Source organism: Malania oleifera, chromosome 8, assembly GCF_029873635.1.
Source record: "Malania oleifera isolate guangnan ecotype guangnan chromosome 8, ASM2987363v1, whole genome shotgun sequence".
Taxonomy (NCBI): Eukaryota; Viridiplantae; Streptophyta; class Magnoliopsida; order Santalales; family Ximeniaceae; genus Malania; species Malania oleifera.
In genome coordinates this window covers 94,181,696-94,196,339 of record NC_080424.1, presented here as the reverse complement: position 1 = coordinate 94,196,339, position 14,644 = coordinate 94,181,696, and the positions used below count along the sequence as shown (strand labels likewise).

At 37.5% G+C, this 14,644-nt stretch overlaps 1 protein-coding gene across 1 annotated transcript; it reads left to right on the top strand.

Moving 5' to 3' along the window:
- The first annotated feature begins 494 nt into the window (after nucleotides 1-494).
- LOC131162823 (uncharacterized) lies at nucleotides 495-2,095 on the top strand. The gene is made up of 5 exons (XM_058119420.1): nucleotides 495-550; nucleotides 855-1,020; nucleotides 1,159-1,221; nucleotides 1,315-1,382; nucleotides 1,649-2,095. Exons 1-5 carry the CDS (start codon nucleotides 495-497, stop codon nucleotides 1,668-1,670), a joined length of 375 nt encoding a protein of 124 aa, XP_057975403.1. The 3' UTR covers nucleotides 1,671-2,095.
- The last annotated feature ends 12,549 nt before the right edge of the window (nucleotides 2,096-14,644 follow it).

The following is a 14,644-nucleotide window of genomic DNA, read 5'->3' as shown; positions in this document are numbered from 1 at the left end:
AAAGAGTGGATCTGAGGTGGAACTTGGTTTGGAGAAGGTGCCATTGATGAAGCCGAGTTTATCTTTTGCACGAAGAGCCCTGCACATGGCTCTTGACCAAGTAGTGTAGTTATCAGCAGTAAGAAGATCAAGAACTAGGGGAAGAGATGGATTATCTCCATGGTCAAGTCGGTAGGGGTTGGTTGGGTTCGAGAAATCCAGAAAAAAGGATTTGGATGAGTTGGGAGCTTCAACAGCCATTAATAAAAAACTTTACATTGAACCTTTCTCTGATACCATGTAAGAAAAGAAAAAAATAAAGCTGCTGTAGAAGGTGTAAGAGTAGTGAAAAGAAAAAGGCAAAGCTGCTGTAGAAGGCTATGAAAGTTGTATTAATTTTCTGTATATTATGAACTGTACACGAGCTTGGTTATTTATACAAGAAAAGGGAAAACAGAATGCAACAATCAAAGAATATTCTAACAACAAGCTAAAACAAACTGAGTAATTACAAAATGGTACAAGGACACCTCAGCTGTGGATGGGGCTATTATGCAAATTCCCTGAATTGGTATCACATGAGGTGTACCTAGCTGGTGTAGGATGGGGCTGAGTTGCAGCATGGACGTGGGACTGCTCTGATACCTCCCTTCATTTGTTAACCCAAGACTTTTCTTGGGGTAGTGGGATCCTTGTTTTTGAATTGTATGTTTTTTTGTTTTGTTTTTTTTTTTAAAAGTGGTTTACCCTGTAACATAGGATCCATGTCTTTAACAATTGTTAAAAGTTCCATTGTCACACTTCTTCATCTTTACCTACTCTTTTTGCTTTTTTTCATTTTAAATTTTTATTTGGCCTGCCACTCCTTCTAACAGTGCTTTTGCTGTTGCTTATTCTCCAGCATCTGATGACACACAAAAGTCACATAGGTCAAGGCATCGAACGCATAAATCTTCAGGGTCATCTCACAAAACTATTAGCCGAACTCTTTCATGTGATTCACAGTCTAAAGGATCTGTTTCTACTCCACGGGGGTCCACGGTATGTAACATTTGTAAGCATACTTTTTTCTTTCTTTCTGTTTCCATTTAGTTTCCCCAAGAAAATACTGCAACATGTCGTCGTCAGTGCTTTTAACTGCTTATGCATGTATATTTATTGGAAACCTTTGCTTCACAGAAGGTTGACCTTAGCAAATTAGAGATGGCTGCATTATGGAGATATTGGCGACACTTCAACCTTGTGAGTTGTTTAGTGACAGAATTTGAAGGAACTTGAGTTTTTGTTCCAGTCTGCTCAAATATCTTATGCACTAATCTCAAATGAAAATTCTAGGTGGAAGCCTTCCCCGACCCATCTAAAGAGCAACTAATTGATGTTGTCCAAGGCATTTCATGTCGCAGGTACTTGCACGAATGAAACTTGCATTCTTTACACATCCATGAAGTGCAGACAGTAGCATGAGGTGTTCTAAACCTTAAATTGACCAACTAAATATTCTTTGTTCTAAACCTTAAATTGGCCAACTAAATGCTCTTTCTTCATTAAAAAGCCATACACCCATCAGCTCATCAATGTTTCTATTTTATTCTGCTTACCCAGTCAGCTTGTTGATAATTAGATATTATTAGTATGTTTGAAATGTGGTTTGTGTTGTGTTTGGGTGAAGCAAATGGACGAGCTGCAGGTGATTGTGGGGTTTGTACAAGCTGCAAAGAGACTGAAAACCGTGTGCAAATGACCCTTCGACACCAGTCAGCAATTGAGGGTGATCTTTTGCATTTGGTCAATATTGACGCAAGCTAACAGATACCACCAGGTACTCTGATGCCCTCTTCTCTCTTCTGGTGATAATATCTGTAATATACATACATATATGTATCCTTAAGGCGTGCTTTACCCTTTTTTTTTTTTTCCTCATCTGGGTTTCAGTTAGTAGGTTGCTATTTATGCCATCCCGAGTTATAGAGGTTTTCCCCTTTCTTCTCGGTAGTTTAATATAGTTATGTAGATATATGTGAACTTTGGGAAGAGATGTTCTCCAAGGGAGCCCTGCGGCTTCCAAGTGCTTGGTTGAATGTATTACTGACTGGAGGGAAGGTGGGCTTTTTCTGTTTTTCCTTTTTTAAATGTATATTCCTTAGTTCTCTGCAGCCCTAAATCCTTGTTTGACAACCATTATAATGAATGTTTGATGGGGTGAATGGTTTCATGGAAACCATGCCCATTTAATGTGAGTTTGCTTAATTACAAGGCTGTTTCAATCCTGTGCAGCTCTGAGGATTGGCATTCGGGTGCCCTGTTCTCTACTTCTTTCCTTGCATGTATGGGTATTAGGGGTTCTTCACCTTCTGGATTGTAGTTGTTAGGGACTGTTCAATTGTGATTTTATGAAGCTTAAAAATGCTAAATTGTATAGATTTTCGGATAGGAAAGTTGAAAAAAATGAGTTTTTTTTTTTTTTTTAAATTTTAAAATACTGAATAGTTTGGAAATGATGGTGATAATTTTATGACTTTATGAAGAATTGAAAAATAGAAAATGAAACTTATTTATCCAACTGAACAAGACATGTGCATTTCCCTTGAGTGGGGCTGATATTGATACTGAATTATTGGGTTTAGGAAACATGATAGCTTAAAAAGATGGGATGGTGGTTTGCTCAGTGGATAAAGCTGTGATTGTGGGTGTTTTTCAAAAGTATGGCATCCCCTTTTATGTTTATTGTATGGAAGCAGAGCCAATAATGAACAGCCTCTAATTGGAGCATCACAACTCTATAAAAGGGTGAGTTCTTTCTTCTCTCTGATGCATAATTTCTTGGGGGAAGAAATGCTGGTTGGTTCTACACTGGTCTGCCATGCTTGCTGCGTCTTGGTTTCTACCAATTTTTGGTTAGCTCTTACAACAGAGGAAGAGAGAGAGGGCACTTTGTTGGGGGAACCATATTCTCCAGAGAGAAGGAAAATGGAATTAGTATGTTTCCAAGCTGCAGTTCCCTTTTAAGGACAATCATTGATATATAACCAAGCAAGGAAGGAATTCCAAAATTTGTTAGTTTGGAAATGTCTATTCTATTAGGTCACGTTCAGTCATTTTTCCACTTGCCCCATTATGAAATGCTATGAAATTATGCGCATTTTAAACCATAAATGGTGAAGTAATGAGAAGAAAAGAGATTAAAAGTTTGTCAAAATAGTCAAAAACTGCAGTGAATTGTTATTTCTAAATAATTTGGTTTGGTATGACTTCATTAACTTGACTTTAAAGGCTTTGTTTGAATCAAATACTTTGTTTAAAGCGGGGAAAACATTTCTTCATACAAATTCGGAATTCTTGCCATGTTTGGATCACTCAAAAGAGGTGAGCCCTAAAAAGGCTTACATTGTCCTATTTATGCTCTTCTTTCACCTTTTGCAGTTAATATAAATGACTTATTACCAGTAACTAAGCATTGAACTTTTGATTTGAAAATTAGCTAGTTAATAATTGAATAAATTGGGCTTTGATTGAAAATTGGATGGCTTTAATTAAAATTATCATTCAATACTAGTTATTAATTCTATCAACTTATAATTATCTTTTGAGTTTTACGAAACTAAAACTGTTGAAGAAAATTGTATGGCTTTCATTAAATCAGTTGCTTACAAAGTTTTTGCCTTAATTTACTAATTAAAAGGAAAAATCATGGTACCCATACGACTCGAGTAACTTGACTTTAAGCTTGTTTAGAAAAAAGTATTTTGTTTAAAGCAAGGAAAGAAAAATAAAATAAAAAGAAAATTATTTTGGTATTTTTATCTCAAAAATGAAAATTTATTCTAATATGATTAAATTTTTTTTTTTTTTTAAAATGTTAGTGAGATGTGAAATTAGTTTTTTGTTAATTGATTTATGATAATTTAGGGAGATAGTATTGGCACTTAAAAAATATCATTAATATTTTACATTTATTTTTTATGTATTAAATAGTAATTTTATGGCTATTTTTCATTTGTAAAGCGTAGGACAAAAAAAAAAAAAAAAAAAAAAACATTAACAGTACAATTTTAAATTGGTGAAACTTCTTAACAATCAAATTCCAATTTTGTCAAATTTATAATATACTCAAAATTAAAAGTCCAATTGTGCATTAAACTTTTAAGACTTGTTTTTTAGGATTTCAACATATATGGAAACTTAATATATATGTAAAGTTACTCATTATCTTATTGCCGACATGTGTCACTGCGTTATTGTTATTTTGAAGAATTTCAAGGGAAGGTGCCATTGTTACTTAAAAATCGAAAAGAATTTATGAATGACCCGTTACTTTTAAAAGTGACATTTACATAGTTTGACTGTTCAAACCATCTTTTAATTACAAAGAATCCATTCGGACCACTCACTTAATAAATAACCATTGAAGTTTATAATTTTGGTCATATTGGTGCCCAAAATACATACAGTAATAACCGAGATCAATATATTAAAAATCAAAGGGGAGGTTATACAGTAATAACCGAACATACAGTTTATATCAATATATTAAGAATCAAAGGAGGGGTTAACTTAGCTAATCCTCCTTTTCGGTTTAATAAAAAGAAGATCATTGTTTAGAATTCAATTTTTATTTCGAAAAAATAAGACTTTATAATAGATTTTATAAATAAAAATAAAGTTCTATTAATATCTTTGGGAGTGCCAATAGGGCTTCTTTAAAACTCTATGAACGTAATTGAATTTAAATCATTAACTACTTATAAATATATAGGTTACATGGAAATAAGAACACATAATTACATAATTTTCTTTTGTTCATAGGCACAATTAAATGTATTAAGTAAGAAAATTAAACATGCTTAATTGAAATCCCTACAAACAATTAAGAAGACACACATGACCTTTTATGGATAAATTTGAAATCTCCGAACAATTATTATTATTATTTTTTTCAAAAAAATTATGCTTCCACCCTCTGCCCTCTATCCTATAAATTGCACCTCCACCAGTCCACCCCCTACCCCGCTTCAAACATTTCTAATTTCATTCAAAGAAACAGAATGGATTGCTTTGTGTTCCAGAGGCAGACATGGAATGTGTTGCTCTGTCTCCTACTTCTCTTCAATTCCGTTAGCCACATCTCCTCTTCCCCTGTTCACAGCCATCCTTCTACTCCTCCCCCGCCGGCGGCGTTCTTGTTCTTATCTCCACCGCCCCCGGCTCCGAAAGTTCCCTCACCCATCTTACCTCCTCCTCGTCGCTCTCTCAAACACTGGACGGCATCCACCACCGCCGCCGCCGCAGTAGGAGGAGCCAAATGAGTGATGCTGCAGATCGGGCCAGGACACAGGATTCAGAGGAATAGCTTAACTCTGTTTTGTTTGCATGGTCTCTGTTTTGGGGTGGCCATGAAGTCTGTCTTCTCACCCCAATAATATATTTTATATTTCAAATAAAGTTCTATATTTAATGCTTTATTGGGAAAGATTATTAATCTCTTTAATGAAAGAGATGTTAATTGAATATCCATTTGCTCATCGTGTTTTTTTTTTTTTGGACTTTCAATTTGAACGAAAAAAAAATTATAAAATTATATTAAGTTTGATTTAAATCTATAAAAGATTAGATTTAGGAATTAAATTTATACTGGCAAATACAATTCTTGTGCCTAGAAACTTAAAATTCAAATATAAAAATTAGTATTAATAAAATTTCGTTGCATAAGTTGTACAATAAGTTAAAAAAGGTTTCAAAAAGCCATAGTACAATTTCAAAAGCAATAAAATATTGAACCCATAATCTTTAATCACCGGCGTTGCTTCCTTGTCCGCCTTCCTCCACGTACTCTTCGATTTCATCCATTTCATTCCCTTACTCTGGGCTCTCATTGCCGTAGTCATATAAGCATACCCTGACTAGAGAAATGTCAGGGGTGCATTGTCTTCACCTATTCATGGCATCTCCGAAAGCCTGTGTGGTAAGACTTGGAAGTGTCTAGGATGAATTTCTTGGAGCTTCGGTAGTCGGATACGGTAGCGCTGGCAGCTGCAGTAGCAACAACAAGGATTTTCTTATTCCCAATCCTCGCTATCTCCTCTTGCAGAGCCTTCTCGCGACGGTTAGCAGCAATTTTAGCCTCAAATAGCTAATTCTAGGCAGCAACGTATTTTTCACGTGACTTTGTGGAGACCTGGTACATCTCAGCCACTTTATCCTCAGCAGCTAGGGACATAGTAGCTAACTGTAAGGAAAATCGAAATTAACACACAGCAATGAGCAGTAAAATCAAATCTCATGAACTAAGCTAGCTAAGAGGTCATATGCCGAATACTGGAAAGCGGGTTTTCGGGAAGGGTCAGCTTCGCCTCCACAAGGTCTTCAAAGTGCACCACATGACGAAGGGCAAGACCAGATAGATTAGGACCATAGAAGATAGGTTCTCCAGAAGAAATGGCCACATGAGGGGCCAACGTGATAGGGGGAGCCTCATTCTGGGCAACAGGGGCGTCCTCCATTTGAGAAGACTCATCTTATAAGTCTAGCCTCTTCTTCTTCTTCTTCCTACTTGCTCTTTGCTTTTTGGCCTCGACCATTACGGCCTCGTACTGATTGAAGTCCATAGCAATGAAAAGAAAAGAGGGAAAGGTAAGCGAAAGTTAAATAAAACATTGTACACATATAATAGGCATAAAGCTTGAGAATAGCAGAGACTAGGAGAAATGCAACTCAGCCCCCATTACACAAAGACTCGCTCCTTGAGCAGCTGCTCGTAGGGAATAAGCCCCTGCTGAGCACTGGCCTACACCTCTCGAAGGATAGCTTTTCTAACCTAGACAAAGTGGGAGCCAAGTGTCGTAAGCGGGCTGAAACAAAGGGTAAGGTTATACAATAATATAATTTAGGCATCTGCAGAATAAATAAAGCATAAAGGGAAGGAAATCACCATCCAGAGGAGTGGACCACACATGGAGCCCATGATAATCTAGCTCCCCAGACGCAAAAAAGAACCGAAACTTCCAATCATGAATGGAAGAGCTACCAGGGGTGAACAACTTGTAGTTAGGAAGGGCATTGAAATAATACAAGTCCTTCTCTACAGTATGCCTCCTTATTTGATAACAACTTTGAAACAAAGGCACAGTGGGCCGGTGACCTTGTTTGAGGAGAAGGATGACGAAACACGTCAACGTTAAATAAGAATTGAGGGCCAACTGCGAAGGGGCAACATTGTAGAAACGAAGCACATTGGAAAGGAAAGCTAAGAAGGGATGCCTAATACCTAGGTCAAGGTAATCAGTATATAGACAGATCTCATTTTGGACCGGGCTGCTCAGCTGACTCGGAGCTGGTAGGAAGCCTAGGGTGGATGGTGTCGGGGATAACTAATAAACAACGTACGGTCTGCAGCTTTGCTAGTGTAAGGTCAAACAGAGTCCTGAAAGAATTCATGGAGTCAAAAATTTAAAGTGTCAAAAGGACAAACAACTTACACAATACAAAGATTAGGATCAACAGTGCATATTTCCAACAGTTTGCTAAGAACACATCCAAGGAAAATGAAGAACGCGAGAACATTCAAACAAGATATGAATAAAATTAAGAACATATGAAGAATACAGCAGAAAAATTAGCACACTAGGCCAAGAAAAAGAATGAAAAGTTGCAAGGAAAAAGGTGGAGCGAGAGTGTACCTAGTAGCAAGGGAACCTCTCTCCGCTGAGATAGGGAGCAAATGGGCTAACAAGCACCTTTTATAGAGAAAAGTTGGCACAAATCTCCACAAGAACATGAATCTAGAGGAGGCAGGATCATTGATAATCCCACGTCTCAAGGAAAAGGTTGTAAGTTCCCGTACGGGCCCGTAGTCCGAAGAAGATATCATCCAAAACTTGTGTGTTGGCAAAGGCTCGTTACACGCACGCCTCCCAATCAGATGGGACACTTAAGAGATGTTTAATCCTGAGGAAAATCGTGATACCCCAAAGGTACGACTCACTTAACGAAAAATCTTGAAACTTGTAGGTGATAGCGAAGTTATGGAGACTCTTAGAACTTCAAAAGTATACCACTGCATGCAAACCCGTCTAGAAACCGGCCCAGCTGATTAACGACGCTTATGAGGCCCAAAGAAGATGCCTAAAAAATGAGTACCGCTCATTAGGCAAGCAAGACCGATCCAACTGATGAGCTAAGGCTCATGAGGCCACAAAATATGCCCAAAAAATGAGTACAGCTCATTAGGCAAAGAAGATTGGCCCAACTGATGAGCAACGCTCATGAGGTACAAAGAAGATGCCCAAAAAATGAGTACGGCTCATTAGGCAAAGACGAACGGCCCAATTGATAAGCTAAGGCTCATGAGGCCATAAAAAATGCCCAAAAGATGAACACGACTCATTAGGCAAAGTTCTCCAAGAGAAGCTGCTTGGAAAAATTCTCGAGAAGAGCTGGTTGGAACAAGGTTCCCCAAAAAAAGCTGGTCAGAACAAAGTTCCCCAAAAGGAGCTGGTCAGAACAAAGTTCCCCAATAAGCTACTCGGTAAAATTCTCGAGAAGAGCTGGTTGGAACAAGGTCCCCAAGAAGCTGCTCGGAAAAATTTTCGAGAAGAATTGGTCAGAATAAGGTTTCCCAAGAGGAGTTGCTTGGAAAAATTCTCGAGAAGAGCTTATCGGAACAAAGTTTCCCAAAAAGTTGCTCGGCAAAGTTCTCGAGAAGTGCTGGTCGGAACAAAGTTCCCTAAAAAGATGCTCGACAAAGTTCTCGAGAAGAGTTAGTTGGAACAAGGTTTCCCAAGAAGCTGCTTGGAAAAATTCCCAAGAAAAGCTGGTCAGAACAAAGTCCCCTAAGAAAAGCGGCTCGACAAAATCTCGAGAAGAGCTGGTTGGAACAAGGTTCCCTAAGAGGAGCTGCTCGGCCAAATTCCCGAGAAGAGCTGGTCGGAACAAAGTCCCCTAAGAGAAGCGGCTCGGCTCAGCAAAATCTCAAGAAGAATTGGTCGGAACAAGGTTCCCCAAAAAGAGCTGCTTCGAAAAATTCTCGAGAAGAGCTGGTTAGAACAGGGTTCCCCAAGGAGTTGTTCGGCAAAGTTCTTAAGAAGAGCTGCTCGAAAAAAAGTTCCCTAGGGAAGCTGCTCGGCAAAGACGAACGCATCCCAACATCGGCTCAGATCATCCGAATCTAGCTCAGCATCGGCTTTGCGTCGGCTCAGATGAGCTGTCTTCCCTCAATCTAGCTAGGCGAAGCCGAAAGCATCTTAATATCGGATTGGATACTCTGAATCCGGCCCGACATCGGCTCTGCGTCGAATCGGATAAGCCATATCCCCCCAATCCGGCTCGACAAATCCAAAAGCATCCTTATATCGGCTTGGATCCGCCGAATCTGACCTGGCATTGGCTTGGATTAGCCGTTTCCTTCCAATCCGGCTCACCATCAGCTTAGGTCAACTGTATTCCTCTAGTTCGGGTCGTTAATGCCGAGTGCATCTTAATATCGGATCGGATCAGCCGAACTTAGCTCGGCATCGTCTCGGATCAGCCGTCTCCCTCCACTTCGGCTCGATAATCGAAAAAAAAAGGACAACTCTCAAACTTTCAAGAACAAGTTTCAAAAATTCAAAACTAAGGGGGGACAACTGATATACTCCAAATATATATCAGGGTCAAAATAGTCCATCTGCCATAAAGGAGCATTAAGGTGCAGTAGCAATCAGAGCCATTATCGCTCAAGAATAACTGCTCTGAAGGGGTCAACCCCATGCAGGCTGGAGCGTTCCACGCCCATGCCACCAACAACTATTATCGACTCCTTAAAAGGCAGAGCAATTCGCGCTCGTGCCATAACTAACCAATAAATAACCATACACCCTCGGGTCAACTTCGACCACTATAAATAGGGACTCGGGCAAGAGGCCAAGGTAAGTCATTCTTAACTCACTTTACTGTTGTATTTAACCTCATTGAAGCGTTCCCTTACTTAGGCATCAGAGTAATCCCTCGGAGTACACCTTGGGTCCTCCAAACCTACTTTGTTTTCACCCTTTTCAGGTCATCGGAGGTCAGAGAGCAACGTCGCAGGTTATCACCATTTTTATCCAACAACAATTAAAAAAAAAAACACACACACACACACTTTAGTAGAATTTTGTGAATAAAACCAATTTCTATTTCATAGTGAGATTTTTTTTTAATAATATAAATTCAGTCTTACAAATCATAAGTGGAGAATTGAATTAAAGACTTTGAGATCACCAAACCCAATTTTATTCATTTCGCTCAAGCAAACCCATTTCACATCCCTTTGTCATAATCCAGTTCAATAAGATTGGATCAAACATGTGGAAGTAGATCGACACTTCATAAAATAAAATCTTGAGGCCAAGATAGTTCGATTCCATTTGTTAAGTCCGAAGACTAGTTGGTAGATATACTTACAAAAGTTGTGTGCAACAAGAGTTTCTACAACTCACTTGACAAGTTGGGCATTATAAATTGTTAGCTTTGGTGTATTCCCAAGAGGGGGTGAATTGGAATTTTAAACTTTCTTCCTAAGTTCAACTAATCCAACAACTAGTATTACACATACCTAGGGTCTGTCTATACAATTCCAATATGTGCAAATAAATATAATGTGCGGAAATTAAATCATGTGTAGCATTCACAATATAACACACATGTGCAAAAATATAAATTGCGGAAATATAAACAGTGAACACACGATATGTTATCAGGGTTCAGCCAACTGTACCTACCTCCTCGTCTTGGCTCACCAGCACAAGGATTCCACTACGATTTACTTAATGGTCCAGCGGCGCCGTTTACAATCAGGTCAATTAGCGGGGCTGACCTCAACCTACACTTTACTAGGATAGTACACCTAACTTTCCTAATTGGGTCTAAGCCAAATCGAGACTATTCTACAGGGCCAGTTTCCCTCTTCAGGCCCACGCTTGGAATACAACGAATACAATACAAATTAAACTGGGTACAGTGATTGTGCTTCTCAATCAAGCAGATATGTACCAATTACAATCAATCAATGCACATCAATGATATATGAATTATAAGCTCAGCGCTAAATGTGTGCAATCAACACTCACGATAATGTCTATACTCAATCAAGCATAAGAGTGTATGAACAAGCTAATCTTTGAAAATATATATGAAAGTGTATCTCAATCACAGCCAAGGATTCAAATAATTGCACCAAGATAAATCAAAATATCTCAACAAATATTTACTCAATATTCAAGCACAAGAGATATTCAAAACTTAGTTTGTAAAAAGATTTTTGAGTACATAAAAATTATATGCTAAAGTGTCTTGCAATCTAGATGCTAAGACCTACAAGCTTTCAAGTTTTCCACATAAAAGATTTATCGATTTAAATCGGGGGAAAACTTGTGCTAAAACTCTCAAATAAAAATCATTCAATCAATTAAACAAATGAGAGTTTAGGCGAGTAGAATCAATAGAGGATGAAGTAGGACACTCTCACATAAGATTATCTTTCAAAGAAATGCTAAATGGAAGAGTATTTTTGACTTGAAAGAACAAAAGGATCTCTCAAAATTCAGAGAATTTTTCCACTAATCAAATTGCTAGTCTCTCCTTAATTTGAGCAAATGAACATATATATATATATATATATATATATATATATATATATATATATATATATATATAGGCACACTCAAAAAATAACCGTTTGGGACACAAGGGTAATAATTAAATTTATTTTAAAATGAGTTTAAATCATTTAACCCAGTTTCACCCTAATTAATCGCGGTAATATTTTGGCCAACTCGAGAGTTTCGAGTGGCTGAACCACGGTTCGGTTGCCCGAACAGACTCAATGAAAAAAACTATTTTTTGAAGTTCGGGTGCCCGAGTATAGGCTCGGTTAGCTGAATGAGGCGATTCCTCAAAAGGTCCGTAGTTCAGGTGCCCGATCTGAAGTTCGGTTTGTCGAACTCAGAAGTTCGGTCGCCCGAGCATGATTTGAACGTTGAGGTTCAGGCTACCGATTAGTTGGGAAAGGTCAGATCAGCGGTTCAATCACCCGTGGAAGATGCGTTCAAAATGGTTCGGTTTGCCGAACTCAAGTCAACACTTTGACCCGTCCATGGTTCGGTCGACCGAGACAGTTTGAATTACTAAGTTCGGTTGCCCAAATGCCTTCTGAGTTTTACCTAAGGTCATTTTCTTTGCACTAATTTTTTCCTGATAATATGAGAACTATGTTAGGGTTTTGTGCACTTAGGTGTGGGAACTTAAGGTCTAGCTAAGGTCATTTTGAAATGGTCCCAAAAATCTGGCATCGATCGACCGAAGGGTGATCCCTAAGGTCCGTCTATGGTCTTGAGCTTATAAGTTCCTACATACATGATGCACATCAATTATTACAAACCAACCCTACTTTACTATTATAGACCTAAATTAAACATGATATGAATTACAACACAATAAATCTTCTAGGTCTTTAGTCTTTAAGTTTTCACGTATCATCAAATGATCTTACTAATATAAGCCTGCACACAAACTTGATAAATATTAAATATTAGAGTATTTGTCATAATCAAAATAAGTTATGACCCATAAGGTCAACAAAGGCATATATGCACCAACTTGAGAGGGAGTGTTGGCGTGATTGTAAGATTGAATTGTGGCAAGATTGTAGGAGGAAATTTCGGATTGGTAAATATTATAATATATATTCATTCATCTTGTACCGGAAAAGGTTAAAAAGAAATATAAAGAATTTTATTTTTCAGTTTTTATCAAATAATAAATAAGAACCACAAGTGAATTGAATCTCTAGAGGGTTAGGGTCTCCCCAATCACCGTAGATTCCCACCTGCTTTCTTGTCCTCACCTTATATTTGATGAACCAGTGATCTCACTTAAGCCAACAAAAGTACAAAGGTTCCATCCTTTTCCGGTCAAAGATTCATCCCATCTCCATCTCCATCTCCATCTCCATCTCCAGTCTCCCATTTTAATTACGTGGGTTTATGTTCTTTTACTTTTTGTTCAATTACTTGGGCGTCACTCATCACTACTCATCCATCCAACTCTTTACAGCTAAGTTTTTGGTTGCATTTGGTTCGTTGGTTGAGGGTTATATGATTGAGCTGCATTAAATTAGATTGTACTCTATATGATTATAGTTCTAATTTATATTTGATTTATGAAAATTATTGAATAAGTTAATTATTCAAAAAATTAAAATATCTTTTAGTAAAAAACGTAATATATATATATATATATTATATAGATTAAATAATTTATATTTTAAGAAATTACAAAAAATGCTATTGTCATCCTATTTACTCCAATCACGCTTCCATTGTTACTGTTTGAAAACTAATCTATTTAGTTGAAAAGAAAAATTATACAGGAGATCTGCCCTTCAATGTGTTTGTGCATCTATATTTTTTATATGTTCAACAATTTTACATTCAAGTCAAATCAAATGTGCTAGTATAATTTTTCTAGTTTAAAGAAATTATTCAAATCAAATTTGGGGTCTAAAGGAACTAAGCAGATTAATTAGTGATGGGTAGATTACAAGTCCAAATAAAGTCTCCACAATCATTTATACCAATCAAAATCAATCCCACAATCATGAAGCCTTGAACTTATTTCTTGTTGAGCTTGGTGAAGAAGCACCTAACTTGAATAGCCGAGACTTCGCTCTGATAGTCTCACCACAACAACATGTGGCCATCCTTATCGAGAAGGAAGAGTGAGGAGGCAGCTCTTGCCCTTGATTTCAAAATTATGTTTGATAGAGAGAGATCTAAGAGATCAGATTAATGTTAATTGGCAAAGATGGCCAGGATTTGGTGGTGGTACTATGAGCAAACCGACCAATGGAATTGGCTAATTTAATTCCTTCAACAATAGAACCTATCATGAGTGTCATTTAATCTTTATTCTCCACAAAGGAACCAGGACAATAATTTGCGAATACAATTTTAAAGTTCTATGCAATTTATTAGGTAAGGGCACGGAAGGAGGGTGACTCGTCATCCCTACCCCGTATTAAGTGGCTAAACCACATTTTCTTCTCAACAAAACTTATTTAATATGAATTTTAATGAAAATTTATATGCTTTTGTACAACATCTAAGTGCATTTAAAAATCTGAATTTTAAATATGTACTAACATAATTTAATCAGTTTGGTCAAAGATTAACTTTTATGTTGGGCCCCATTAGATGGACGATGTGCCCCAATGTTCATCAATCAGTGGAGCTACCTTGCTGGGTTGCCTTTTGTTGTGACCTTGGCCCCCTTCCCTAATTTTAGGTAATGGGGCATTAGTCCAGTCTTAGTCTATAGTCAAAATTCACAAGTACAAAGTGCAGCAAAAAGTAGCAAAAAATTAGTGATCAAGATTGAGGGCTGCAATTGAAAGAGCTGTCCATTCCAATTCACTTATGCTGCCTTTCCATTCTCAGGTTTAGTTTACCTTCCACCACCTTTCTCTCAAAATTCATTTCATCTTATAAATCAAACTTAAAGTCAGGTGTAACAGTTTAAAGTTCGAATCTCAGAAAAGATGTGAAGGAATATGAAATGAGAGTACGGGATGAGCGACCTCTTGTTGCATAACTCAAGCCTTATCGATTTTTAACAAAAAAAAAAAAAAAGAAAAATCAAATATCAATTACTGATT

What these genes read in the sequence shown, in the direction of transcription:
- LOC131162823 (XM_058119420.1), top strand. Translation starts at nt 495, where the DNA reads ATGGTACAAGGACACCTCAGCTGTGGATGGGGCTATTATGCAAATTCC. An exon ending in CTACTCCACGGGGGTCCACG is followed by an intron (nt 1,021 to 1,158) that starts GTATGTAACATT and finishes TTTGCTTCACAG; the next exon opens with AAGGTTGACCTTAGCAAATT. An exon ending in ATTGGCGACACTTCAACCTT is followed by an intron (nt 1,222 to 1,314) that starts GTGAGTTGTTTA and finishes TGAAAATTCTAG; the next exon opens with GTGGAAGCCTTCCCCGACCC.